The sequence below is a fragment of the Canis aureus genome, chromosome 25 (genome assembly GCF_053574225.1).
Source record: "Canis aureus isolate CA01 chromosome 25, VMU_Caureus_v.1.0, whole genome shotgun sequence".
Classification (NCBI taxonomy): domain Eukaryota; kingdom Metazoa; phylum Chordata; class Mammalia; order Carnivora; family Canidae; genus Canis; species Canis aureus.
In genome coordinates, this window is record NC_135635.1 from 10,448,638 (window position 1) to 10,476,525 (window position 27,888).

Genomic DNA, 27,888 nt, shown 5'->3' on the forward strand with positions numbered 1-27,888 from the left:
CCCACACCACGGCGCCCCGCCCACACAACACCACCCCGTCACCGGACCACGCCCACATCACAAACTCCCGCCCCAGGCCCCGCCCACACGGCACCACCCAGTCACATGGCCCCGCCCACACAGCGCCATCCCGTCACGGGCCCCGCCCACACCACAAAACCAGGCCCCGCCCACCCCCGCCCACCCCGCCTCGCCCCTTTGCGCCTCCAAGCGCCTCCGCCGCGTGAGAAATTCCAGGTCCCGCGTCTCTTTTTATTTTTATTTTTTCTTTCTTTCTTTTTTTAATTTTTATTTATTTATGATAGTCACACAGAGAGAGAGAGAGAGAGGCAGAGACACAGGCAGAGGGAGAAGCAGGCTCCATGCACCGGGGGCCCGACGTGGGATTCGATTCCGGGTCTCCAGGATCGCGCCCTGGGCCAAAAGCAGGCGCTAAACCGCTCCGCCACCCAGGGATCCCCCGCGTCTCTTTTTAAAATGGGAGCCTGCCCCTTTAAGGACGCCGCGCTCGGCGGCTGAAGTAGCTAGGACTTCCGGACATGCGCAGAGCGTTGTGCCCGGGATTCCTTAACCTGCAGCTGAGGTAGACCGGGTCGAGCTTCTCGCAGGATGTGGGGCTTCTGTGGGCGGGGGGCGAGGATGAGGGTCGTAGCGTTGGGACCCTGACTTTGTGCCCGCGAGAGGAAGGCGACTTGGGCTAGTATGGGCTTTGGGGCAGGGGGGGAAGGGAAGGGAGAAGCTGGAGGAGCGGCGGGCCGGGCGGGCCGGGCGGGGCCGGGGGGCTCCTGATGCGCGGGAAGGCCACACCGCGGCCGCCGGGAGCCCGGAGTTGTGCGAATCGGTGACCGAAAGCGCGTAGGAGTGAGTTCAGCCGAGCGCTGCTGTTTGAAGGACGAGCACGAGGGAGGAAGCTCTGCCTGCTGCGTTCCCAGCGTCTCCCCAGAATTTGCCGTCAGCCTGCGTTATCCCCCAGCCCGGGGCCAGCCCACCTGCCTCCTGTCCTCCTGCCCCTCCGCCTCGCTGTCCCGGCGGCAGCCGGCTGCTAAGCGTCACTGCGTCTTGGTGCCGGACTCCACGTGGGCGCCTTGGGCCGCTCTCACGAGGTGCTGGTCGTAAGCCCCTGAGCCTTGCGTTCTTCCCGAGGGGGTTCTACGTCACCCGCAGCTCAGGATGCCTTCCTGTCTTCTTCCTTTGCCTGCAGAAGGCCTGGGTCGTTTTCCTCACCGGGCGCATCCCTGCTCTTGACCACGTGGCTTTCCAACTCTTGGAAGATCTTCATCGCGTTCACCTGCTCAGGGCCGTCGTTCATCTTACCAAGACGTCTTTTTGGAGTGTGTGTGTCATTTTCCTGCTCAAACACCTCCAGTAGCTGTATATTGATCACCCAGCGGTTTCTTTCTTTTTTATTCAAAGCTTTTATTTATTTATTCATGAGAGACGCAGAGAGAGAGGCAGGCTCCGTGCAGGGAGCCCGAGGTGGGGCTCGATCCCGGGTCTCCAGGGTCACGCCCTGGGCCGAAGGCGGCGCTAAACTGCTGAGCCCCCTGGGCTGCCTACCCTCAGTGGTATCTAAGATCTTGGTAAGGCATTGACTGCCTGGCAGTTTGGCGCTAATCATAGCTGTATTTCCCGGAACTGTACTAAAAAAAAAAAATTGTCCTGATTGTTCTCGTATCTGGGCTGTTCAGTTTTTCCCTAAGACATTGCGTATTTTGTTTGTATGTTACTCATGATATGTCCTCTACCTTATTTCTATGTCTTGAATCGTTTTGTGGACTTAGATGGCCCCTTTTTTTGTATTATACCTTCTCTGATTGTCGTAGGCAAAAGCGATCCCCCTTTCCCCCCCTTTTTACTCTCACAGCTCTTATTTTGTACTAGTTGTTTCATTTATTCAACAATCAGCATTGATTGTATGCTTAATATGTGCTTGACACTGTTCTATTTTTTTAAAGATTTTATTTTATTTTCTAAAGATTTTATTTATTTATTCATAAGAGACACAGAGAGAGAGGCAGAGACACAGGCAGAGGGAGAAGCAGGCTCCATGCAGGGAGCCCGACGTGGGACTCGGTCCCGGGTCTCCAGGATCATGCCCTGGGCTGAAGGCAGTGCTAAACCGCTGAGCCACCTGGGCTTCCCACTCCACACTGTTCTAAATGTGAGATAATCAGTGAATTAGGCAGACAAGGTACTTGCTCCCACAGAGCTAACATCCTAATTGGGAGAGATACATTATAAATAATAAAATTATTAGATAGAAGTACTGTGCAGGAAATTGAGGTTTGGGGAAAGAGTGCTTTGCCGGTTCCTTTACATTATTAGTCAGGGAAGACCTCTCTGGGGATGTGATTGGGGAATGACTAATTTAATCAGCAGGAACAATGAACATAAAGGAATTGAAGAAGGCCAGTGTAGTTGAAGTATAGTGGGTAATGGGGAAAGGGTACAAGATATATTTGGAAAATAGATAGAGTCCAGAATCTTACAAGTCTTTGGAAGCCAGGGTCAGTAATTTGGATATCATTATCAGTGTGATTAGAGGTTTTAAAGAGGACTGTGATATGGTTTGATTTACCTTACAAATAATCATTCTGGCCATATGGAGAATGGACAGTAGTGGACTAGTAGAAGCAGGCTAGAGGCCTTCACAATGTATAAGAATTTCTGAAATGGAAGTTCAAAATGATGGAAGGACAGCAAGATTAATCAGAGAGCCAGATGTTTAAAGTGGACATAATTTTTGGTGATGAGAAAATAAAGGTTGTGACTAAGATGAAGCGGAATTGGGTTGAGGTTGAGATAGGGAACTGAGGGGGGACTGTGGCGTTAAATAGATGGTGCATAGGGATGGACATGGAAGTCATGCTGGATAGGAAAACATTGAGGGAGGTGTTGAAATCTTCATCAGTGAATGAAGAGGAGTCCTCTACGGACCAAAGAGGATTGCAGCAGGTGGTAAAGCCTGATGGCATGAACTTCAAAGAATCTGGGATTTGGGGGAGGTAGAGGAAGGAGAAATGGTTTGGAGCAGTGGCAACTAGAAATTATTTACATCTTCTAGGTCCTAAATTAGGTGGGCATGAAAGGAAAAATAGCTTTCACTTGAGAGGACTACAGAAGCGGCAGCGTGGGGGAAATGGGTTCCAGTTATGGGAAGAAACTGAGGAGAGTGCAGGAAATGAAGGAATGATGGAAAATAAATCTATCCTTATGTAGTCTAGGAAATCATGATATAGGAGTTTTGCTGTGATTTCTATGTGGCATGACGCAGGGGGAGGTTCGCTAACTTGGCTCAGATTAGTAGATTACAGCGGTAGAAATAGGATGAAGGTCCAGATGATGATGAATTACTAGAGAGTGTGGTTAGTATGTGAGTAGTATGCGGTGCCTGGGCATTTTGTCTTTCATATAGCTCTATCTGGTATGGTAGCCATAGGCTGTGCAAAGAGTGAATAAAGACTTTTTTGAGGATTATTCTCTCATCTGCTTCAAGAGGATCTGCAGAGTTTTTTTCCTCTCTGATGCCAGTGGCATGGTTGGAATTTTCCTGTGCATCAACCTCAAAAGTTTGTATCTGTAAAAAGCTTGTAACTGGGTTTTCAAGAAGGTTTAAGGTTCAGGATTAATTTGAGACTATTTTGAAGCAGAATCAAATTGCAAGTTGTTATTTAGAATTTCATTTATCTATCAATTTGGGCTATTTCTTCCTGTTTTCTAGTTTCTTCTCTCATCTCTAACCCCTAATATATAAAACTCTAGCCACAAATGCCCTGGAATTAGCTGGGGATTTTCAGGGATGGGGTTTAGACAAATCATTAAATCCTGTGTTGTGGTCTCTTCTTTGTGGGCCTGCAAAGTGGTATTTTTAAAGTAAACTTGAAACTGACCCCTTTGAATCCTGGATAATAGATGGAAGCTTGGAATGGGTGAAGAGTGAAGTTGCAAATCATCGGTTACACCAGAAAAGATTGCCTGTTAATTCACCTTGGTATAGAAGAGTCAAAATACACATGATATCTAGAAATAAATTGTTAATGCCTTTTAAGGGGACCCAGGATTGAAAAGGGAGAAAGAATAATAAATAAACCCTGCAAATATATTTCTTTGTTTTTCGTGACTTTTCTTTCTGGTAACTGACTGCCTCCTGTTTCTTTTGTAGGCATTGTTATTTAAGGATGGAAGAGGATACAGATTTTAGAATCAGGTTTAGTTCTTTGGGTTTCATTACTGATCACATTGGATTTCGTGGCACTATAAAAAGCTCACCAAGTGACTTCGTTGTTATAGAGATTGATGAGCAAGGACAGCTAGTTAATAAGAGCACCAGTGGCCTGATTAATAAAGTACTACCTGAGCCAAATAATTTTGCCAAAAAAACAAAACTTGATTTTCAAAATATATCCTGTCAAGAGGGCAGCAACCAAGAAGTCAATACTTTCACCAAGTGCTCTGATGATGACCAAAATCATCAGTCTGGTTCAGAAAAGGAAGATACTATCAATGATGGAACTTCCAAAGGTGAAGAAGAAAAAGTTCATGTTTTAGGCAACTTGTTAGATGAAAAAACTAATGACTTACTGACTCACTTTGCCTTTGACATAAAAGAGAAGTGGAATTCTAAGACTGAGCTCATTGGATCATCTCCTGAATTCTCATTAGGCAGGATCCTTGACAAGAACCAGAGAGCTATTTTGCATAGTGCCGTCAGGCAGAAATTCCCCTTTTTAATAACTGTAGGTAAAAACAGTGAGATTGTTGTAAAACCAAATCTTGAGTATAAGGAACTCTGTCACTTGGTATCTGAGGAAGAAGCACTTGACTTTTTTAAGTATTTGGATGCAAAGAAAGAAAATTCCAAATTTACCTTTAAACCCGACATGAACAAAGATCACAGAAAAGCTGTCCATCATTTTGTCAACAAAAAATTTGGAAACCTTGTGGAGACCAAATCTTTCCCTGAACTCAATTACAATGCTGCTAATCCAAACATAGCAATAACAGTAAGATTCCGGGAAAAGAAACACAAGCACAGGAAGAGGTCTCTTTTTGAATGCCAAGATCAAAAAGTTATATACACAGGTAATGTATTAGATCATTACCATTTTCTTTGATAAAGAGTTAAAATTGTGTGGAAGGTGAATAATTTCAGATGAATTAAATAGACTTAACCAGAGGGATATTGGAAAAAATATTTGGGTTTAGTTTTTAGTGGAAGATAAAGCTTTTCAAAGAGAGGCTCTTTGATTAATTAACGATCAAGCCTTTGAGAATTAACCTTATTGATGAAAGTAGGTTAGCAGATGCTTATAGTTAACATAGTCACAAATATACACAGTTGAAGGAGTTATTTTGTGCTTACTAAGTTTTACTGGAGATAAATCTTGATTTATCTTCCATATTTTGGAAGTTATTTTAATTTTAATTAAAAATTAAGTACTCAGGTAAGTACAATATGTCTGCTGTGTTTGGGGAGAATCGTTATCTAAACAGTTGAACTTCACTGTCCAAGGTAGAGAGCTCCTTCCAAGGAGCTCCTTGCTTGTTCAATCAGTCTTGTAGAGAGTAGGTTCATAAGTTTTAACATGCGTTAAAATCACCAAAAGGTCTTGTTAAACAGATTACTAAGCCCTATTCTCAGAGTTTCTGAGAAAGTTTGGAGCAGGGCTTTCAAAAATTCCCAAGTGTTGCTTTTTCTATTCGGTCTGGGTATTTTGAAAGTTACATTTTGAAAGTCACTGCTTTAGCAGATATATTCAGTTCCTAGGACTGGATGGAACTGATGAAATCTTATTCTACAGGCTTGACTGACCAGGTTTAATTGGCCTATATCCTACATGAAGGATGGGTTTCATGTAGCCTTGTTTTATAGATACAGCAAAGCTCCCCCCCACCCCCCCCACCCCCCGGTTAAACACATTATTTTATTTATTTTTTAAGTTTTAAATACCAGTGCTCATCATGACAAGTGTACTCCTTAATCCCCATTGCCTTTTTCACCCATCCCCCCACTATCTTCCTCCCTGGTAATCAGCGATTTGTTCTCTATAGTCGAATCTCTTTCTTCGTTTGTCTCTCCTTTCTCCCCCCTTTCCTCATTTGTTTCTTAAATTCCGCATATGAGTGAAATCACATGCTATGTGTCTTTCTCTGAGTAACTTATTACACTTAGCATTAGTCAAGCACCATGCAGGTCATTGCAAATGGCAAGATTTTGTTCTTTATTACTGCTGAGTAATATTCCATTGTATGTATATACAACCTCTTCTTTATCCATTCATCCATCCATCAATGGATACTTGGGTTGCTTTCATAATTTGGCTATTGTAAATAATGCAGCTATAAACATAGAGGTGCATTATCCCTTTGAATTGGTATTTTTGTATTCTTTGGGTAAATACCCAGTAGTGAGATTGCTGGATCATAGGTAGTTTTATTTTTAATGCTTTGAGGAATCTCCATACTGTTTTCCACAGTGGCAGCACCAACAGTACAAGACAGTTCCTTTTTCTCCACATCTTTGCCAATACCTGTTGTTTCTTGTGTTGTTGATTGTAGCTATTTTGACAGGTTTGAGGTGATATTGTAGTTTCGATTTTTATTTCCCTTATAATAAGTGATGGTGAGTATCTTTCATCCTTTCATGTGTCTGTTGGCCAGCTGTATATCTTCTTTTTTTTTCCTCCCATAGACTCCATATCCAGCATGGAGCCCAGGGCAGGGCTTAAACTCATAACTGAGATTAAGGCCTGAGCTAAGATTAAGAGTTGGATGCTTAATTGAGCAACCCAAGTGCCCATCTGTATGTCTCCTTTGGAGAAACATCTGTTCATGTCTTCTGCATGCTATTGAATTAGGTTATTTGTTTTTTGGGTGTTGAGTTATATCAGTTCTTTAGGGACTTGGATACTAACCCCTTATTAGGTACATCATTTGCAAATATCTTCTCCCATTCCATAGGTTGTCTTTTAGTTTTGTTGATTTTTTCCTTTGTTGTGCAGAAGCTTTTTATTATGATGTAGTGCCAGTAGTTTATTTTTGCTTTTGTTTCCCTTACCTCAGGATACCTATCTAGAAAAAAAGTAGGCTCCTGCAGGGAGCCTGATGGTGGACTTAATCCCAGGACCCCAGGATCAAAGGCAGATGCTCAACCATTGAGCCACGTAGGTGCCCCCAGATAAATCTGTTTTGAAGGAAAAACAAAAGTAGCTTTACATGTGGAAGGGAGAATTGCTGATAAGTGATTTGCAGTTATAGATTTTTATACTACTTGAAATTCTAACAGTAGTAATTTGAATTAATGAACAATTGTGGAAACTTCTTATGTATTAGTTTAAATTAGTTTTACAAAAACTCTGAATAATTGGTGGAATATATTAAGGGGAGGAATTGATGGTTCACAAGAGAATAGTATGAAAAGATGGGGTTATCTATGAGTCCATGAACAAAGAAAAAGGTAAAGTGTACCTATCCCAGATTTTGCAAAGGCCAACCTTTTGTAAGAACAAAAATAACCCCTATAAAAAAAACTCTTAATAAATTAGCCTATCTTAAAAAATAGAACACTTTAAAAAAACTTTTTATTTTTAGTTAGTAGTTATTTTATTTTTAGTTTAGTTATAAAGTATATATAACATAAGTTACCATATTAACCACTCTTAAGTGTACAGTTCAATGGTGTTAAGTACATGCACATTGTTATACATCCATTACCATCATCCATCACCAGAACTTTTTTATCTTCCCAAATTGAAACTATATTCTCCTCCTCCCAGCCACTGTGACCACCATCCTACTTTCTGTCTCTCTAAATTTGAGTACTCTAGGTATCTCATATAAGTAGAATCATAAAATATTTGCCAATTTGTGATTGACACATATCACTTAACTGAAGATCTTAAAGATTCACCTATGTTATAAGTGTGTTAGAATTTCCTGGGTCCTTTATTTTTTTTTTATTTTTTAATATTTTATTTATTTATTCATGCGCCACAGAGAGAGAGAGAGAGGCAGAGACACAGGCAGAGGGAGAAGCAGGCTCCATGCAGGGAGCCTGATGTGGGACTCCATCCCGAGTCTCCAGGATCACACCCTGGGCTGAAGGTGGCGCTAAACCACTGAGCCACCCGGGCTGCCCTCCTGGGTCCTTTAAAGACTGAGTAATATTGTGCTTCTGGATAAATGAATATTTATCCATTCATCTGCCAGTGACATGAGTTGTTTCTATCTTTTGGCTATTGTGAATAGTGCTGCTATGAACATGGCTGTAAAAAATATCTGTTCAATTCCCTATTTTCAGTTCTTGTGGGTATATATCCAGAAGTGAAATTGCTGGGTCATATGGTAATCATATATTTAATTTTTGAGACAGCACTATGACCATTTTCCTAGAATACTTTTTTGCAGAAGAAATTATGTGAAAGATTTAAACATCTAATGACGTTTTTAAGAATTGGATTTTTCAGTTCTAGAAATTTCATTTAGTTCTTTCTTAGGTCTTCAACTTACTATATTCATGTTTTCCTATAATCTTTGAGCCTATTTTTAATGGGTCTTTTTTTTTTTTTAAAGATTATATTTATTTATTCATGAGAGAGAGAGAGGCAGAGACACAGGCAGGGGGAGAACCAGGCTCCATGCAGGAAGCCCGAAGTGGGACCCGATCCCGGGACCCCAGAGTCATGCCCTGGGCCGAAGGCAGGCACTAAACCGCTGAGCCACCCAGGGATCCCCCTTAATGGGTCTTTAAGAAATGTTTTTCTGCTAATTCTGTCTCTCATTTTTGGATGTGTTTTTAGTTAATGACTTCTTTTGGGTTATGAGTCATATTTTCCTGCTTCTTTGTATGGTTAGTAATATATTTTGGAGGTCAAACTTTGTGAGTGTTACCTTGCGGAGTGTCTGGATTATGTTGTCTTTTAAAGAGTGTTGAACTTTGCTTTAACAAGTAGTAATTTGCAGATCTATTTCAGGCTTCATTTTGAATTTTATTCAATGAATTTTATTTTATTTTATTTTTTTATAGCATATACTATTATAGCATGATCCTTCTGTGGTTTCTACTGCAAGCCCTTACTATTAGATCTCTTCTCTCTAGCTGGTCTCCAGTTTTGTGTAATCTCAGGTTACAAATGCCTCATATTTCATTGTTCAACCTGGTGGAATGTGGTAGCCAGCATCCACGTGACCCCTGGTGATCCTTAACTACTGATATTCATGGCCTTTTGTAGTTGCCACCCACATTGAATCAGGGCCATCCTGTCTAAGTAATAGAATATGGCAGTGACAATGAGTGATTTCTCAGGTTAGATCATAAAAAGCATTTCGCTCTGATAGAACCAAGCCAACATAACTTGAAAACACCCAAGAAAGCCCTGTAGAGAGAAACTAAAGCTTTTCACCAATAGCTACTGATGTGAGTCAGCCACTCTGGACATATCCTCTAGCTTCAGCTGATGTTTGACTGCAACTTCATCGTAGACCTCAAGTCAGAACTATCCAGCTTCTGAATTTCTGACCTATGGGAATGGTGTGGGATAATATGTTAGTTTTCTCAGGTTGCTGTAATGAGATATCATACACTGGATTACTTAAACAATAGAAATTTATTTTCTCACAGTTTTGGAGACCAGAAGTCCAAGATCAAGGTGCCAGTAGAGTTGATGTTTGGTAAGGGTTGTCCCTTTGGCTTGTAGACAGCCATCTTCTCATTGTGTGCTCACATGACCTCTTTTTTGTGCACAGAGAAATTAAGAAAGAGGGAGGCAGCTCTCTTATAAGGACACTAATCCTATTGAATCAGGTCCCCATCCTCATGGCCTACTTTAATCTTAATTGCTTCCTCAGAGGTTGCACCTAAAAGTTAGCCACACTGGGACTAGTTCCTTGACATATGAATTCCAGGGAGTGGGGGAGTACAGATATTCAGTTTATAGCAAAAGTAAGTGCTTATTTTTTATAAAGAAGGGGTACTATAACTAAAAAAATTTGCAGGCAAAGTGTTGAAGGCTTCTTTTCTACTGCTTATAGTAAAATTTTATTTAAAAAATTTTTTTAAAGATTTTATTTTATTTATTTTATTTTATTTATTTATGCCTGAGACACAGGCAGAGGGAGAAGCAGGCTCTCCCTGCAGGGACCCGATGTGGGATGTGATCCCAGGGCCCCGGGAACATGCCCTGAGCCAAAGGCAGAAGCTCAATCACTGAGCCACCCAGATGCCCCTGCTTATAGTAAAAATTTAAAGGAAAAACTACTAGATATAAAGGAGCCCGAACTCACAAGGCTCAGAAATAATTTTTTTTTCCTAAAAAAAAAAAAAAAAAATCCCTACCTCTTCAGATGGCACATGATATTTAAATTAAGAAATGACTTCTGGGCAAAGAGAAAATCATAGCAAGGTGAGGACGTTTTCTAACAAGAAAATTTAGGGTGTGACTGTAAAATCCTTTCTTAAAATTTTTGTAGAATATTTAGCAGTGTCTCAGAAAATGGTTCAGACATGCAGAAGGCCCTCTGGGGACTTGAAGGGCATGACTTCCCTAGGTTAAACAGGAATTCCCCTAGGGATTTAGGGGTGTCCCCTCAGCACTTTCAGTAGAAGCTCTAAGTAGAAAAGAGCTCATCTTGACAAAATTTGAGTGTATCTTTGTCTAACAGAGTGAACTCACACAGTTTTTGAAAGTGTCAAAGACAGTAAAAAATAAAGAGGCCTTTGTACTGCCACACTTTTTTTTTTTTTTAAGATTTTATTTATTTATTAACGAGAGACATAGAAAGAGAGAGAGGAAGAGACACAGGCAGAGGGAGAAGTAGGCTCCATGCAGGGAGCCCGAAGTGGGACTCGATCCCAGGACTCTAGGATTATGCCCTGGGCTGAAGCCAGATGCTCAACCGCTGAGCCACCTGGGCTGCCCTACTGCCAAGCTTTTAAAGTCAGTAATTGGGCTGAGAAAACTAGTCTGCCATAAACAGGTATCTTTTACAGAATAAGAAATTTCACTCAGAAGGCAGAACTGAGACCCAAAGGTGGACACTAGAGCCATACAATTATTCCAAGATACTGGTAGTACTGAATTCTAATAAAAGAACAACCAACATATACCTGGCTGGATTCAGAACTGCTGTGTAGAGTAACTTCTAGGTATTTTCACTTTTCCTCCCAGTTTAAATAAGGAGCATATAACACTTACCTTGTGTGTGTTTCAAACATTGCAAGGTGTGTAAAAAGCAGATTTGTCTGTTCCTGTTGCAGTCCTTCATAGCCTTCATGTTAAGGGAAATCGTATTTGAGGATTTTAATCCAATATATACTTAAGAAGTTTTATCTATATCTGGACCTGATTTGGATGAAAAAATGCTAGAATTTGAGCTGTTTTTATAGTGTTAGCTTTAGGAACTTCAGGAAGGAATGAGTATATTTTGAATTTGGGATGTGTGTGTGTGGTGAAACTTAAAGTATTAGAGCCAGAAGACGGATCATTGTTCTCAACCCCAAGAAGGTTCTCAATGCTCTTCTCCTGGCGGTCCCACAAAGTGGCTTTTTGTGGCCAGTAGAATATGACAGATGGCAGATGGTGTATGGCTTCTCAGGTCAGGTCATAAGAAGTGTTCAACTTTTTGCCCATATTTCTTGGGTTGTTCAGTGTGGGGCAATCCGGCTACTGTACTGTGAGGCTATTCAGGCAGCCCATTGGAGAACTGAGGCCCAACCAGCAGCCAACACCCACTTGTCAGCCTTGTGAGTGAGTCCCCTTGGAAATGGATCCTTCAGCTCCTGTCAGCCCCATCTAATTGTGACCTCATGAGAGAGCCTGATTTCAAACAACCACATCAAGGGGCTCTTGGATTCCTGACCCACAGACACTGTGAGAGATAAGCAAACATTTTAAGACCCTAAAGTTTAGGGTGACTTGTTGTGCAATATTAGATAATTAGTATATAGTAATTAATCCTGGGCATGTGCAGATTACTAATAAGTGAAAACCGCTAGGGATCACCTATATAGGTTTCTGGAACTCTCTGTGATACATAGATAGCTTCCTCTTATCTAGGACTCTGTCCTGTGAATTCCAGCCCACTCAGCCTTCCTGAACTCTAACCTCTACCCTTTTAATTCAGCATAGCCACTGTGTTCTACCTGGATTCCTCCTCCCTGTGCTGTGGTCTAGAAAGTATGCATAGGCAAAAAACCCCACAATATTTTAGGGCTCAATTCCTTTGTTTCCTTTTCTTTTTTTTTTTTTTTTTTTTTAATTTTTATTTATTTGTGATAGTCACAGAGAGAGAGAGAGAGAATGAGGCAGAGACACAGGCAGAGGGAGAAGCAGGCTCCATGCACTGGGAGCCCGACGTGGGATTCGATCCCGGGTCTCCAGGATCGCGCCCTGGGCCAAAGGCAGGCGCCAAACCACTGCGCCACCCAGGGATCCCCTCCTTTTCTTTTTGAATCACAGTTTTTTGCTACCTTTTCTCTAGTGTCCAAAAACAGATATTTTCTATATTTTGTCTAGCTTTCTATCTGTTCACAGTAGGAGGTCAAATCTAGTACCATTTATTCCCACATGGCTAGAAGTGGAAATTGAATTTTAAAATTTAGCATAGTTGGTTTTCTTTTTAAGCACTTCACTTTTCCCAAGTAATCAATATGTTACAAATCTTATAAATTTAAAGTATAAATTTGGTGGTCTTTTAAGTTTTCCTGTGTGTTCCCATATTATTTACTAATTTAGTGAGATTTCAATAGAAAAAGACAAATTTAAATCAGTTAGACATTTATAATTAGAGTTAGGTGAGTCTCATTCTCTTAAATATTCCAATTATATAAAGACACGGATTCATTAACACAAATATTATGGATTTGGTCCTCCAAAATGTTCTAAGTTCTAAATCATCACAAATGAAAAAAAAAAAAGTGCTTATGCACTAAAGCTAATCAGCTAACAAACGATATAATTTCAGACAATTTGGAGGTTCTTTCCTATGTGGCTGAACTTGCTTAACAACTAGTAAGTGCTGTGCCCAGATTGTCAGGGGCAAATTTGACATCTCAAACCCTACTTATCAAACACATGAACTTTATTTTTATGTTTTTAATATTTATTTATTTATTTGACAGAGGGAGAGAGCACAAGCAGGGTGAGCAGCAGGGAGAGGGGAAAAGCAGACTCCCCACTGAGCACCTTGTGGAGTTCATTTATTTATTCATTGAGTAATTAATTGACTACTTACTGTGTGTTAGGCTGTGGGTGTAACAGTTGAGAAAACAAACATGATCCCTGCGTTAGGAACATTCAGTCTTGGGAACCTGGGAAGAATTTGAGGGAGAACTGCTGCTGCTGTTGGATTGACAAGAATGAATACAAGTAGGGCAAGTAAAATGGAAGGAACACATTTTAAATAGAGGGATTCAAATGACAAAGCTGGGAAGGGACAAAGCTGGGGAAGGCTCTAGTCCATCCAGGGATTGTGAGATGTCCTTTGGGTCATACAAGATATACGAATGGAGACTGAAAAGTGAGATTAGGGTCAGATAAAATGCCAAATTAAGGAATTTATATGTTCTTTCTGTAAGCCTTTTCAGAGCCAATTAGCATTTTTCAGTTGACAGCTGAAATCTAAGACATGGATTTTTTATCTTGGTTAAAAAATACATTAATAATTTGATTCATATTTATCTAGCCTATTAAGAATGTAGTTGATGTAGTTGTGTGCATGTGTGTAATCTGGGATTTTTTTTTTTTTAGCTTTTACCCTACGAAAAGAAAATCTGGAAATGTTTGAAGCACTTGGATTTTTAGCTATCAAACTTGGTGTGATTCCTTCAGATTTCAGTTATGCAGGCCTTAAAGACAAGAAAGCCATCACTTATCAAGCAATGGTTGTTAGAAAAGTGTCTCCAGAGAGGTAATATAACATTACTTTATAAGGTAGAACTTTACTTTCTTATTGCATCAAAGAAATAAATGTGAGATTGAAAACTCAGAACACTAGGAGCATATTAACCTCACTATCAATAGTAATTTATTGGGGTAGCCCGGGTGGCTCAGCGGTTTAGTGCCGTCTTTGGCCTGGGGCCTGATCCTGGAGACTGGGATCTAATCCCACAGTGGACTCCCTGCATGGAGCCTGCTTCTCCCTCTGCCTGTGTCTCTGCCTCTCTCTCTTTCTCTCTCTCTGTGTCTCTCATGAATAAATAAAATCTTTAAAAAAAATAGTAATTTATTGACTAAAGGCTAATGGAGCAGCACATTCTGCCTTCATAATATGATTATCTTCTAAATGGCAGTATGTCTTGGGGCACCCTAGGGGGCTCAGCGGTTTAGCACCACCTTCAGCCCAGGGCGTGATCCTGAAGTCCCGTTATTGAGTCCCACGTCGGGCTCCCTGCATGGAGCCTGCTTCTCCCTCTGCCTGTATCTCTGCCTCTCTCTGTGTGTGTGTCTCTCATGAATAAATAAAATCTTAAAAAAAAATAGCATTATGTCTTAAATTTTCATTGAAAATATAGGTAGTTTTAAGACAGAAACTTTGAGATTTGTGGCAGATTTTAGATGATTAAGTTGCTTCAGATCATAAAATAACTCTTAATATAATCCTATAATAATGGTTTTCTTAGTGCACATTTGTTGAAATAGCATTAACTTTTAAATTCCAAAAAAACTTTTTAGTGTTCTGATATAAGTGGTTATCTAGCAACTGTTGTTTAAACCTTTTATTAATTTTTAAATGTAAGATTTGACAGAGTCTATATGATTTATCATTTATAGGTTGAAGAATATTGAAAAGGAAATTGAAAAGAAACGAATGAATGTGTTTAATATTCGATCTGTGGATGATTCCCTTAGACTTGGTCAGCTCAAAGGAAATCACTTTGATATTATCATCAGAAATGTAAGAAACCAAATAAATGATTCTACAAACCTGAGAGAGAGAATTTTGGAGGCAATAGAAAATGTTAAGGTAAGAAAACTCAATTTTAAAATAGTGTTACAGGAAAATCTCGTAGTTCTCTTTACATTAAGGCAAGAAGGGAAATTTCTTTTGCTTTTGCACCTTTCCTTTTTATGTGCATATGTCATTATTTTTAAAAAATGATAATTGGAACAGTTTGGCTTATTTTTAATTTTCTTCTTAGTACATTTTTTTGTATTAAAAAACACAAAGCTTTAATGTAATTAAAAATATATAATGTATAGAGTTACCTGGAGTGTGGGGAGGGGAGCTATCTGTATAAGAAGAGAGGTGTTTTTTGTTGTTTTGTAGGTTTGGTTTTTTTAGCATGTGCTGTATAGAGTAGTATTTTAGGCAAAGGTATTAATTTTTTTGGAAATTTTGTTCTGCAGTTTTTTTCCAGAAACCTTTGGTAAATAGTTATATTACTTATTAGAATTATGCACAATCTTTTTTTCTTTTCAATCTAATTGAATTTTTTCAACATGTACAAATGGTAAATCATATGTATTTCATTGTGTCTTACAATAAAAACTATTTAGCATAAATATATGTGGCATTTGCCAGGCATCTAAGTATACCCTAGCCTTCAGTCTGATCATCTAGACTAGGGGTTAGCAAGCTTTCTCTGTAGAGCCAGATATTAATTTTTTTTGGCTTTGTGGGCATATGGTCTCTGTTGCAGTCACTCTGCTGCCCTTGTGTGGATGCACCCATAGATCATACATAAATGAATGAGCAGGGTTGTGTTCCAGTAAAACTTTACTTATAAAAATAAGTGTTGGCCACGTTTGACTTGTGGGCTGTTAGTAGTTTGGCAATCCCTGATCTAGACCCATAATCCTGGGATGCTTTTAGGCAATCTCAGTAGTCAGTCCCTACTCCCGAACCAATTAAATAAGAACATTTGGGAATACAGCTTTGGTTATTAGTATTTTTTAAAAAAAACTCCCTAGGTGGGGCACCTGGGTGGCTCAGTGGTTCAGCATCTGCCTTTGCCTCAGGTTGGGGTCCTGGGATCGTGTCCCACATCAGGCTCCCCAGAGGGAGCCTGCCTCATCCTCTGCTTATGTCTCTGCCTCTCTCTCTGTATCTCTCATGAATAAATAAATAAAAACCTAAAATAAATAAATAAATAAATACATACATACATACATACATACTCCCTAGGTGATTTTACTCTATAGCTAACACTGAGAAGCACTGATCTAAGTAAGATTCTGATCATGAAGACCTTTTTACACAATTTTATTCTTCTCCAAAGGAAAACAAACAAACAAAACTGTTTTTTAATCACTATTCTTCTTTCTAGTTAGGAAAATGACTTTCCAACTAAAGATTTTCTAAATTCACATTTACCTGTGTATATACACTCTTTGATTGTATATTCTTTATATGGTAGTTTTTCCTTTTGTTTCTAGACCTATCTAAAGTTCTCCCCTCCCCCCAAAAAAAACTGTTATTAAAATGATATCCCTTAAAAAAGGGAGAGAGTTTCTTTGAACTGTGATAGCATTTATTGCCTGTCTTTCATTTGAAACTTATGGGTATACAACTACCCATTATAAGGCCCCCATTAGGAATGATTTTAGCTTTAGCTGACTTTCCTTTAATTCTGAAAATAAGATGTCTTTGAAGTTTTGTTTTTAGAGGGTTATAACTTTGACTTCTAGAAACCTTTTGTTATATCCAGCCCTAAGTAATTTGAAGGGGTACTTAAAGTTCTCCTGGTTATTCTAGGGTATTATTTGATATTATTTACCCAAATTTGAAATAATAATTGTTAGGAGAAATACTCATAAAGTGAGTGTGGAAGAGCCTTATCTTTCAAGAAACCATCTGGACCTAGTGTTTTCTTTGTGAGAGCGTGTTTATCCACAGACCAATGTCTTTAAGGTTGCAGAATAAATTACAATTCTACTCCTGGGAAAGTGATGCCATGCCATTGTCTTGGCCCAGGCCTTCAGAATCTGAGATAACTAAAAACTGAATTGTTATATATAAAGGAACCAAGACTTGCTGAGTTTGAAGCAAATTTACTTTAGCAATTTATTTGTTATTCTTGGCATCTTCAGACAGCAGGAGCTTCTCAAAATCAGAAAGAGCTTCAGGGCAAAGATCAGATCCAGTCCTAGGTAAACACTTTATCCCACAACTCTGCTAGTTTAGCACTGAAAGTCTTGCATCCCACAGTACTCTTCAGTAATGAAATGGAAAGCTGATATGTTTTTAAAGCTATTATGGTCTTATTTTCTAATTTTTAATTGTTTGGTTTTCTCCTTTCTATTCTTTAACTGTCTAGCATTTCTTGGACCATTTGGCCCTTATGTGTATATTGCTGATTATAGTATTCTTTTATTAAAGTCAATATGAAGAGAAAGACTTGATTACATATTCTGACACAGTAATTATATTTATTTGTTATACTCATTTTGGGCCCATGACAAAGAACCATAGACCGGGTGACTTAAATGTTGGAAATTTCTTAGAGTACTGGGGGCTGGAAGCCTGAGATCATGGTGCTAGTCTTATCTTCTTGTTGTATTCTTACATGGTGGAAAGAGTGAGCTAGCTCCATGATCTTTTCTTATAAAGGCACTAATTCCATTCATGAGAACTTTACCCTCATGACCTGATTACTTCCCAATGTCCTCACCTCCAAATACCATCACATTGGAGGTTAAGATTTCAATGTATGAATTTGCGGAGGAACACAGGCATGCAGTCCATAACAATATACTTTTTAAAAAAGATTTATTTATTTATTGGCGATCGAAAGAGAGAGAGAAAGCATGAGCTGAGGGGGCAGAGAGAGAGGGAGAAGCAAACTCCCCACTGAGCAGGGAGCCCCATGCAGGGCTGGATTCCAGGACCCTGGGATCATGACCTGAGCCAAATGCAGACACTTAACCGACTGAGCCACTCAGTTGCCCCACAATATACTTTTAATTAATTGGTTTTCTTGTATTTGTAGAATAAGGGGTTTGTAAATTATTACGGACCACAGAGATTTGGAATGGGAAGGAAAGTTCACACCGACCAGATTGGATTGGCTTTGCTGAAGAGTGAAATGGTATGAATTTAAAAAAACTATGATCTGATTTGTTTTGTCAGTTATGCTTATTATATAACCCAACCCTTTGCTTTCTTAACCCAGCATATGAATGCATATAGACACACACATATAACATATACTATACTAATGAACATTTATTGAGCAGTTACTATATTTTAAGTATCACATTATAACAAAAAAAAACTGTATGTGATGTCCCTGTGTTTAATACTTGTTTGAGACTTTATAGAGAATTTGAACAGCCCTCACCAAATTCTTAATGACTGAATAGAGGATTTAGAGGAAACCTAACATCCTACAATTCCAGAAATGTGACATCAAATTATATAAAATTCCTGTTTCTCATTACATTCAAACAAAATCTCTCCCCCTTTTTAAACCTTTTAAACCTCATGTTCTATGCTTCTCTTTTTTTTTTTTTTTTTTTTAACTTTGCTAGAGAATTATCAGTTGTTGCTGTGTAAGAGATTACTCCAAAACTGAGTGGCCTAGAATGACAAGCATTTCTTTTCTCACTCTTGCTGGGGGTCACACATCTGGAAGCAGCCTAGCTGAGTGTTGGTGTGTCAGGGTCTCTCATGGTGTGCAGTCACACTGTCAGCCAGGGCTGTTATCTTTGGAGACTTGACTGGTAACAGAGGATCTGCTTGCAAGCACACTCCCATGGTTGTTGGCAGGAAGGTTTAGTTTTTACGATAGGGCTACTCATGGCATGATTTCCCCACGAGAGAGGAATCCAAGAGCACAGAAGAATGAGACAGAGACCACAACAAAAATCGCAGTGTCCTTTGTAATGGAATCTTGGAAACGACATCTTTACTTCTGCTCTGTTCTACTTACTGGGCACACAGACCTACCCTGAGAAGTATCGGGGTGGCAGAGGTGGGGACTGCAATAGGTGCACGTACCAGCCAGTGGAGGTCATTGGGAGCCAACTTAGAGGCTCGCCCACACCTGTATTTTCTTTCCTTTGAAGTATCATCCCCTTCCCAACCTTTACATTCTCTACATCTCAATTTAAATTCTCATCCCATTGCCAAGAAAAATTGAATTCTGCTTATCTTGTGACCTCAAACCTCTTGGGCTTCCCATCTTGGGTTTTATTATATTTTATTGTTATTGTTTGTTTAATCTTTTCCACTAAACAAACATCATGTCTCTCTTGCTCAGTACTCCATCCTTAGTACTCTGCACAGTGCCTAGCACATAGCAGATGCTTAGTAATATTTATTTGGATGAATTAGCTTCTTAACATATATTTGAATGAATGAACGAATACTGTAAAATAAGGTTTAGTGTGATTTTAGGTTGAATGATCTATCTTAAGACCCTTTCTTACTCTGAAACATATACTTAGAAATCACAGTGCTAGAGACAGTATAATAATAATAATAATAATAATAATAATAATAATAATAAATACAGGACCTCATAGATACCATTAATAAAAGGAACATCTTAGAGTTTTTAAAAGAAAATATTAAAGTTAGTAATTAAAAAAAGATTTTGAGAATTGTTTTTTGTTTTTGTTTTTTTAATTTTTTATTTATTTATGATAGTCACACAGCGAGAGAGAGAGAGAGGCAGAGACATAGGCAGAGGGAGAAGCAGGCTCCATGCACCAGGAGCCCGACGTGGGATTCGATCCTGAGTCTCCAGGATCGTGCCCTGGGCCAAAGGCAGGCACCAAACCGCTACGCCACCCAGGGATCCCCTGATTTTGAGGATTATTTGAAAGACCAAACAATTCCAAGACTTGAGAACAGGAATGAAATTAGTGGTTTGGGGGGATCCCTGGGTGGCTCAGCGGTTTGGTGCCTGCCTTCAGCCCAGGGCATGATCCTGGAGTCCCAGAATCGAGTCCCATGTCGGGCTCCCTGCATGGAGCCTGCTTCTCCCTCTGCCTGTGTCTCTGCCTCTCTCTCTCTATTATTTTATTTATAAATAAATACCCCCCCCCCCCAGGGCAGCCTGGGTGCCTCAGCGGTTTAGCACCTGCCTTCAGTCCAGGGTGTGATCCTGGAGTCCTGGGTTCAAGTCCCACGTCAGGCTCCCTGCATGGAGCCTGCTTCTCCCTCTGCCTGTGTCTGCCTGTGTCCCTGTCTTTCTCTCTGTGTGTGTCTCTCATGAATAAATAAATAAAATCTCTAAATACATAAATAAACCCCCCCCCCAAAAAAAATTAATGGTTTGCCATCCCTCTATGCTTGCTTCCTCCCCTGTTTTTGTTATATATGTTGGTCAAGTCTGAGTTTTATGTCATTATTACTTTACACTTGCATTCCTAGCTCCATGATAGAGGTAAAGAATGACAGAAGTAGAACTATGGATGATAGGGGGCGTTTTTTCCAGCCCATAGTATTTTAAACCAATGTATAAAGTTGCTTTGTACAAATCTATTTCCAAATATAACACTATTTAATTTTTAAAAACTTGGAGATATAATTGCAGTGTCAGATATCATTTGTTAAGTGCCTATTTTATGATGCCAGATAATTTGTATCTTTTTTTAAAAAGTAAGTAATTTGTCATTTTCGTTTAATGTATGTTTGCTTGCTTGGTTTTTAAAGGTGAAGGCTGTAAAATTATTTCTTACACCAGAAGACTTGGATGATCCTGTGAATAGAGCAAAGAAATATTTTCTTCAAACTGGTATTTAAAAATTTCTTTATTCCATACATGGTCATGAAATACATAATACAGATGTTACATCAGCAGGAGGGCATTCATCACTGCATAAATGTGATAGGAAATAGATTATAATATAATATATATTTAATAATTTTATTACATACCCAAGACACTCAGTTTTGGCGAAATATCCAAGACTCTTGCTTGGGAGTAGGAATGAGGAGAGCAAGAGTATCTTAGTTTTTCTTGGTCTAAATCCTCAAGATAAGACTTTCAAATTCTAAACTGGTTACCAATAGAAGCATATACTACAACTATGGGAGACTTAAACTACATAGAAGTTTAATTGTTATATCTAATATTTTGTGCATCGTTTTTGGTTTAGTTGCCATTCAGCCCTGTCAGTTTGGGCACTTTAGCTCAATATGATGATTTAAATGCAGAATGCTTCCTGGGAAACACTTAAGGAAAGCGTTATGGGTGTGGGTTCTAGAGTCAGTCCTCATGGGTTTGACTTTCAAAATGACTTACATGTTTATATCTATAGAGTTCTGAGAATATCATTTCCTATGGCAGTGATTCCTAAACTTTAGTGTTCATAAGAAACACCTAGTGCATTACTAAAATGAGGATTCCTACCTAAAGAAGTGTCTTTGCGGTAGAGTTCGTTAATTTAAGTTTAAAAAGTATCCCATTTAGCAAGGCCTGTTAGCACACTTGAAGGATCTAAGGATCCAACCCTTTCTTACTCAAAAGATTGTGTAAATGTTCGTAATAGCTCTTTAAAAATATGTAGTCTCAGAGGTTTATTTAATGATTTTTTTGAGACATTCTCTGAATAATTGCAAGTTAATCTCCATTCTGAAGTAGGTATTACTAATGTGCTTTTTGCTACTTTTTTTTAAAGCAGGGAAAGTGAATGGAGAATGGACCATATGATTAATGATCTTTCTTAAGCAGACAAGCTCTTCAGGTGTAACTAGGTTTATACTTGGTACTAAACACCCTCTTCATATTCAAGTTTATAAGATAGCACAGTTCATTGCCTCTCATTAGAGGTCATACTAAAGGTCTTTATAACTGGCCTTTAAATGAAGGTGGTTGACTCACTGACTTTCTCTTTATTTCAGAGGATGCAAAAGGCACACTTTCATTGATGCCTGAATTCAAAGTTCGAGAGAGAGCACTGTTGGAGTCATTGCATCGCTTTGGCATGACTGAGGAGGGTTGTATCCAGGCGTGGTTTTCTTTTCCCCATTCTATGCGCATATTCTACATTCATGCATATAGCAGCAAAATTTGGAATGAGGCAGTATCTTACAGACTTTCAACTTATGGATCAAGAGTAGTAGAGGGTGATTTGGTCTGTTTGGATGAAGATATTGATGATGAACACTTCCCAAGTAGTAAAGTAAGTATCATTTACTCAAAGTTGTCAAAGAATGGTTACCACGCTAGGAATATTAATTTTCAGAAGCCTTTATTTCAGAAACAATTTAGAGCTAAATGTGCATTTTATTTTTTTATTTGTATTTGCTTATCTTCTGTTTCTGTGCTTTTAGCTGAGGCTTAACAAATGTCTGTAAATGGTAAAATAAAAATAGACACTAAGCAAAAGGTACAAAGATAGTAAACCTTCCTTTAAAGAAATGTCCTTTAAAGAACATTATAAAATCTTTAAAGAACATGTTTTAAAAAATTACAGAAGTAATGCACAAAATAGTGCCATTAAATGTGAAAAATCAAAACTACATATGAAGCTGTCATCTTGTCACCACTCTTATTGTCTTTCCCTCTTCTGTGTTCAAGAAATCAATCTGTTTTTGTCCTGTGTCCTTCTAGACCTTTGTCTATGCCTTCCCATAAATATCCATAGAAGAGTATATTTTTATTCTATTAGCTAACACTGAGAAAAGAAAAAAAAGAGCTTAGAAACTCAGAACTTAAAATATGAAAAAGAAAGAATACAATTTTTGTAATAATGGTATATGGAGTATGTAATGGTGTGTGTATTTCTTTTATATAAATGTGATTTTGTATAATTGCAATTTCACAATTTGTTTTTTTCCTCTTAACAATGTCTTAGAGACATTTATATTAGTGAATTTATAATTTATAGTATAAAAGTTGATTCTTCATTTCCTCTCTGTCCAACTAGTACTTTTATCTTTGTGAGTTTGAACAATTTAAATAATGAAACTGAATTCCATAAGTCAAGTAAAGAAATTTATTTTATAATATAATACAAAAAGAACCAATTATAATATAAAAAGAACATTATCTCAAGTTAGTGTTACAAATATAAAAATGAAGGGATTTGAGTAGTGCTTTCATATATAACATTATAAAATCTTTGAATTTTAAATGAGAGAGGTATCTTAGAGATCCTCTTTTTTTAACTCTCATTTTAAAGAAACAAACATCAAGAACAGATTAAGTGATACATGTAGTAGAATTAAAAAGGCCCTAGCCTGAGTTGGTCTCCACTAGAGAAATCATGGAGTGTAGAAAAGGTGTCAGCATCTAGAGGGAGAACATGGCCCAGTTTTTAAAAAATGAAGAAAAATAGACTCAACTCTATATAAAAGAAGCTTTATCTAAATTAATCGTAGAAGTCTGGATGTATGAATTAAGCTTTTTGTTCATTTGGTTGGTTGATTTTGGTTTGGGATTTGGTTTTGGTTAAGTAATAGAGATCTATCTTGGACTAACTTAAGGAAAAGCAGACAGTAATTCATTGGCTCTCGTAACTGAGGCTGATTGATTCAGACACAGCTATATCCAGGGGTTAAGCAGTCTCCTAAATAACCTATCTCTTATTTTCTTCATCTTTCAACTCAGTTTTCCTGTGTTAGAACCATTCTCAGTTTGACTTGTTCTTTCAGTGGCAAAATGGTTATGAGCATCTCTAAGCTTATTTCTTACAACTTGTAGAGAAGATAATTTTTTTCCCCATGGAATAAAAGCCATGGAATTAAGTGTCTTGGGCTAGGAATGGCCTGGCTTGGGTCCCGTGTCCAAGCCCAAACCAATTATTGTGGCCTGGAGTATGTTCCAAAAGATCATTCCTGGAATCATCTCCCCTAAATCATGTTTGAAAACTGGAAGGGGAGCTTCCTGAAAATGAGGGTGCTACTATTAGAAAAGAGAGTAAAGGCTGAGCAAGCCAGAACAGCAGATGTCTGCTTCACTGTTTCATTGAATGGGTAGCTTATGAGTATTTAGATAAGAAAGTGATCGCTAAGAATGGTCATTTAACTGAGACAAAATCTGAAACTATAAAAAGAAATCTAGGAGCATTATAGGTTTTATTTTATAAATGAGTGGAAGAAGAGATGTCAGTGATTCCCTTTTGATAAATAGTGAAAAATCAGGTTTTTTTCACACATTCCAGAAAACATTCATTTAAATATTACCTGGGCTACACATTATTTAGTAAGTTAGTCATTCCTAATTCAGATTTTCAGAAGTTAAATGTTACTTTGATAAGACATGGTAATAGTCTATGAAATTCATGTCTTACAAGACTTCTTGGTTCAAAGTAACATTTGCAAGGACAGTTTTGTGATAAGAACTGTATCTGTGTTTCTTTGGAGCTATAGAAGAAAGGAAAACATTTCTCCTTCATATCTTGCTAGGTTTCCGTCTATTAGAAAAAAAAAAGAAAGTCTTTATATATTTTAAGACCAATCATTTATACTTTATTAGTTAGCAATAAGAATAGAAAAAGCAGGACTTACAGGCCCAAAATGAAAAAGACAGTCAAGTTTCTGATAAATAGTATATTGAGACATGTAATATTGTGCATCTGCAGTTAAAAGTTGTAGGCAACTAATCTGATTCTTGACAGGATTACTAGACTAACAGATACACCTTTATTTCAGGTCACTTGGTAGATTTTCAAATAATTTCTTTGTGAACAAGATGGAAAAATGTGTTAGACAATTAAAAAGTTAGGTGAATTCATAGTTGGGAAGGAGCCAAATACCAAAAGCATGTTTGTTAATGAAGAAGTCGATTGATATCAACCTAGTGGGAGTTCTTTAAACATGAAACATGATCTTCTGTACTTGACCATGTTTTTCAGTATTTTCATAATTTATATAAGTTACATTATTGTACATAGGCTTAGAGTTTGTGAAAGAGAGCTAGAAATGATGATGCAGAGAGATCCTCATCCCATGAATTTTGGTCAGATCACAGCTAAAGTTTTATATCCATTTCTGAGTCCACAACTAAAAGTGTACTTACAATAAAAAACATACAAACCCCAAAAGAAAAACGAAAGGGGAGGGGCAATAATTATTTATTAGAGAACTAGAGATTATTGCCCTCAAGTGCAGACTTGAAGGCAAAGCCAGCAGAGTTAGAGGACCCTGGACCCTATGTTATATGGTGAATGCTTTAGGAAGGGGGGGATGCTATTCATCTTTGTTTAATGATGACAGCAGCCTTTATACCTGAACTTTGATGTGCTCGAGAAATCAGAATGACTTATTCTATAGTGTCCTATAGCAACATTTCTCAGACTTAACATACACCTCTTTTTTCCCCCTGCTCTTATTACTGTTCTATAAAACACATTTTGAGAAACACTACTTCTCAGAAAGTATTATGATACTTGTTGGGGACAGAGGTGGAGTGGTTTCCCAGAGGCAGATTTTTATTTTTTAAAGATTTTATTTATTTATTCATGAGAGAGAGAGAGAGAGAGAGAGAGGCACAGACATAGGTAGAGCTCCTTGGGGAGCCGGATGCTGGACTTGATCCTGAGACTCTGGTATCACACCATGAGCCAAAGGCAGATGCTCAATCACTGAGCCACCCAAGCTTCCCCCAGAGGCAGATTTTTAATTCAGCATAACAATTTTGTAAGCTAGGAAAAGCTGTTGGTAACGAGGTAAAAGTATTGCCTCGGAATGTTAAGCTACCACCATTCTCTTTGTGTTTCAACTTCAGTTATTAATGGTTAAACAGGAAGTATCATTCTAATTTTTTATGTAGTCTAGAAACAAATTCTGAAAATAATCTTGTTGGGGGATATAATATTCAGCATAGGAGTCAAATTATACATAACAGGGAAAATTGAGGAAATGAATCATTCATATTTTTGTCATGTTTTTAAAATATAGGTTCATCTAGTAACTGAAGAAGAGGAGTCAGCTAGCACATATGCGATACATCAGGTAAACTTGTTAAAAAATTGGTATATCACTTAAATCTAAGTGTAGATACTATATCTGAAAGACAAAAGGTAGATATATCCAAAAGTCCTTTTCCCCACCTTTTTCTTTGCTTTTTTTTTTTTTAAGATTTTATTTATTTATTCATGAGAGACACAGAGAGAGGCAGAGACCTAGGCAGAGGGAGAAGCAGGCTCCTCACCTGGAGCCCGATGTGGGACTCGATCCTTGGACCCTAGGATCACGACATGAGCCAAAGGCAAAAGGTCAACCACTGAGCTACCCAGGCATCCCCCACCTTTTCCTTTTAACCACTTTTTAATTCAGGTACAATTCATATACAATAAAAATCACTCTTCTCAGTTTAAAGTTGTAAGAGTTTTGATAAACATATGCAGTCTTGTGACCAACACAAAAATCAAGATGAAGAACATTTCATCTCTCCCTGTGCCCCTTTTTTAGCAAGCCCCAGCCCCTGAGTGGCTCATCCATTTACTACCCCTATAGTTTTGCCTTTGAAAGAATGTCAAATAAATGGAATCATACAGTATGTGGTCTTTTATGTCTGGCTTCTTTCAATTCGCATAATGAATTTGAAATCCATTCATGTCGTTTGCATTTGAATTTTTTACCTTGTTCTTTTTTCTGACTACCTTTTGGTTCAAGAAAAATGTCTAGAAATCATCAAAGGAGGAAAGCCCTGCAAACTGTAGTGTCTTTTTAGTAATGTTTATATCCTGAGACATAATGATATCTCAGTGATTTTCAGATATACCAGATCTCAGTGATATAATGACCGTATATTTTTCTGAAGGCACTTACTAGTGACTTTGGGCATGTTATTGATTCTTTCTGAGACTTAAAGAATCAAGACAGCACCAACCTCATAACCAACAAGTAATAGGATTGTCTCTACCTTTTATCTTGCTAGAGGAAGAAAACATTTTGCCCATTTGAAAATTGAAATACTTGTTTAAGTATCCCACATCATAAATCATCCTTAACCACTTTATATCAGTTTAATTTGTGAGGAATGGTATATGTTGATCAGGAAGGTCTAACATTTCTTTCATTGTATTTCATGTATTTTTTCCCCTTCTTCTGCACAGGTGGTTCTTCCAGTGCTTGGATACAACATTCAGTACCCAAAGAACAAAGTTGGGCAGTGGTACCAGGACACACTTAGCAGAGATGGACTACAGACGTGTAGGTTTAAAGTACCGACTCTAAAACTCAATGTTCCAGGATGCTATAGACAGATATTGAAACATCCCCATAATGTTTCATACCAACTAATGGAAGAACATGATACTGATGTCAAAACTGAAGGTTCCCACATTGATGAAACAACTTTATCTCTTCAGATCTCTTTCGATCTTGATGCTTCCTGTTACGCAACAGTGTGTCTGAGGGAGATAATGAAGCATGACTTTTAGAATCACTACCCTTGCTATAATCATATATATATGTGTCACTATTTAAAAGAAAGGGAGCTAAAATTTCTCGAGCACTTGCCACATGCTAGAAGCCTTACAATTGTTAGCTCCTGTAATTACAAAACATCCTGATGAAGTAGGAATTTGCAGATGTTCTAGAAGACATATAGCTAGTAAGCATCTGAACTTAAGACCCCAAAGCCTTTGTTCTTTCTATTACCTAATGTTTCAGTCATCTTTATTCTGTGCTACAAAATTTGTAATCTTCTTTTACTATTCAGGACAAATAATCCTGCAAGATAACATGTAAGAAAAAAAAACATGTTTGGAATAATGTTTATATCCTCTAGCTCCTTGCTTAGAATGTAGAGGAAACTAGACTATGGTGAAAGCACATGGTTGGAGAGAAAGCGAAATGAAGCATTTTATTAATTATTATTGTCATTCTTTTCTGTTTTTGAAATTATTGATCAGAATAATTTCATGGAGGGAAATGTAATCCCTCTATTTATGATAGCTACCTGAGGGTAGTTTACCTCCTTTATGAGATAAATTATCTTCAGTGAAGATTGAAATAAAATTTTTTGTACAATTTATTTATCTCAACATA

The 27,888-nt window shown here is 38.2% G+C and overlaps 1 protein-coding gene across 9 annotated transcripts; it reads left to right on the forward strand.

Moving 5' to 3' along the window:
• The first annotated feature begins 214 nt into the window (after window positions 1–214).
• Window positions 215–27,888, forward strand: PUS7L (pseudouridine synthase 7 like). Of its 9 annotated transcripts, none has more exons than XM_077870376.1 (10): window positions 286–1,103; window positions 1,202–1,580; window positions 4,163–5,082; window positions 13,746–13,905; window positions 14,769–14,961; window positions 17,927–18,025; window positions 20,599–20,680; window positions 21,790–22,070; window positions 25,792–25,845; window positions 26,952–27,888. In XM_077870376.1, the coding sequence occupies exons 3-10, from the start codon at window positions 4,179–4,181 to the stop codon at window positions 27,276–27,278; spliced, it is 2,100 nt and encodes a 699-aa protein (XP_077726502.1). In that variant the 5' UTR covers window positions 286–1,103; window positions 1,202–1,580; window positions 4,163–4,178; the 3' UTR covers window positions 27,279–27,888. The 9 variants fall into 9 exon arrangements, with proteins under 9 accessions (XP_077726504.1, XP_077726502.1, XP_077726501.1 ...); XM_077870379.1 differs by having other exon boundaries at window positions 797–1,103; window positions 1,202–1,333; XM_077870378.1 differs by lacking the exons at window positions 286–1,103; window positions 1,202–1,580 and adding an exon at window positions 215–237.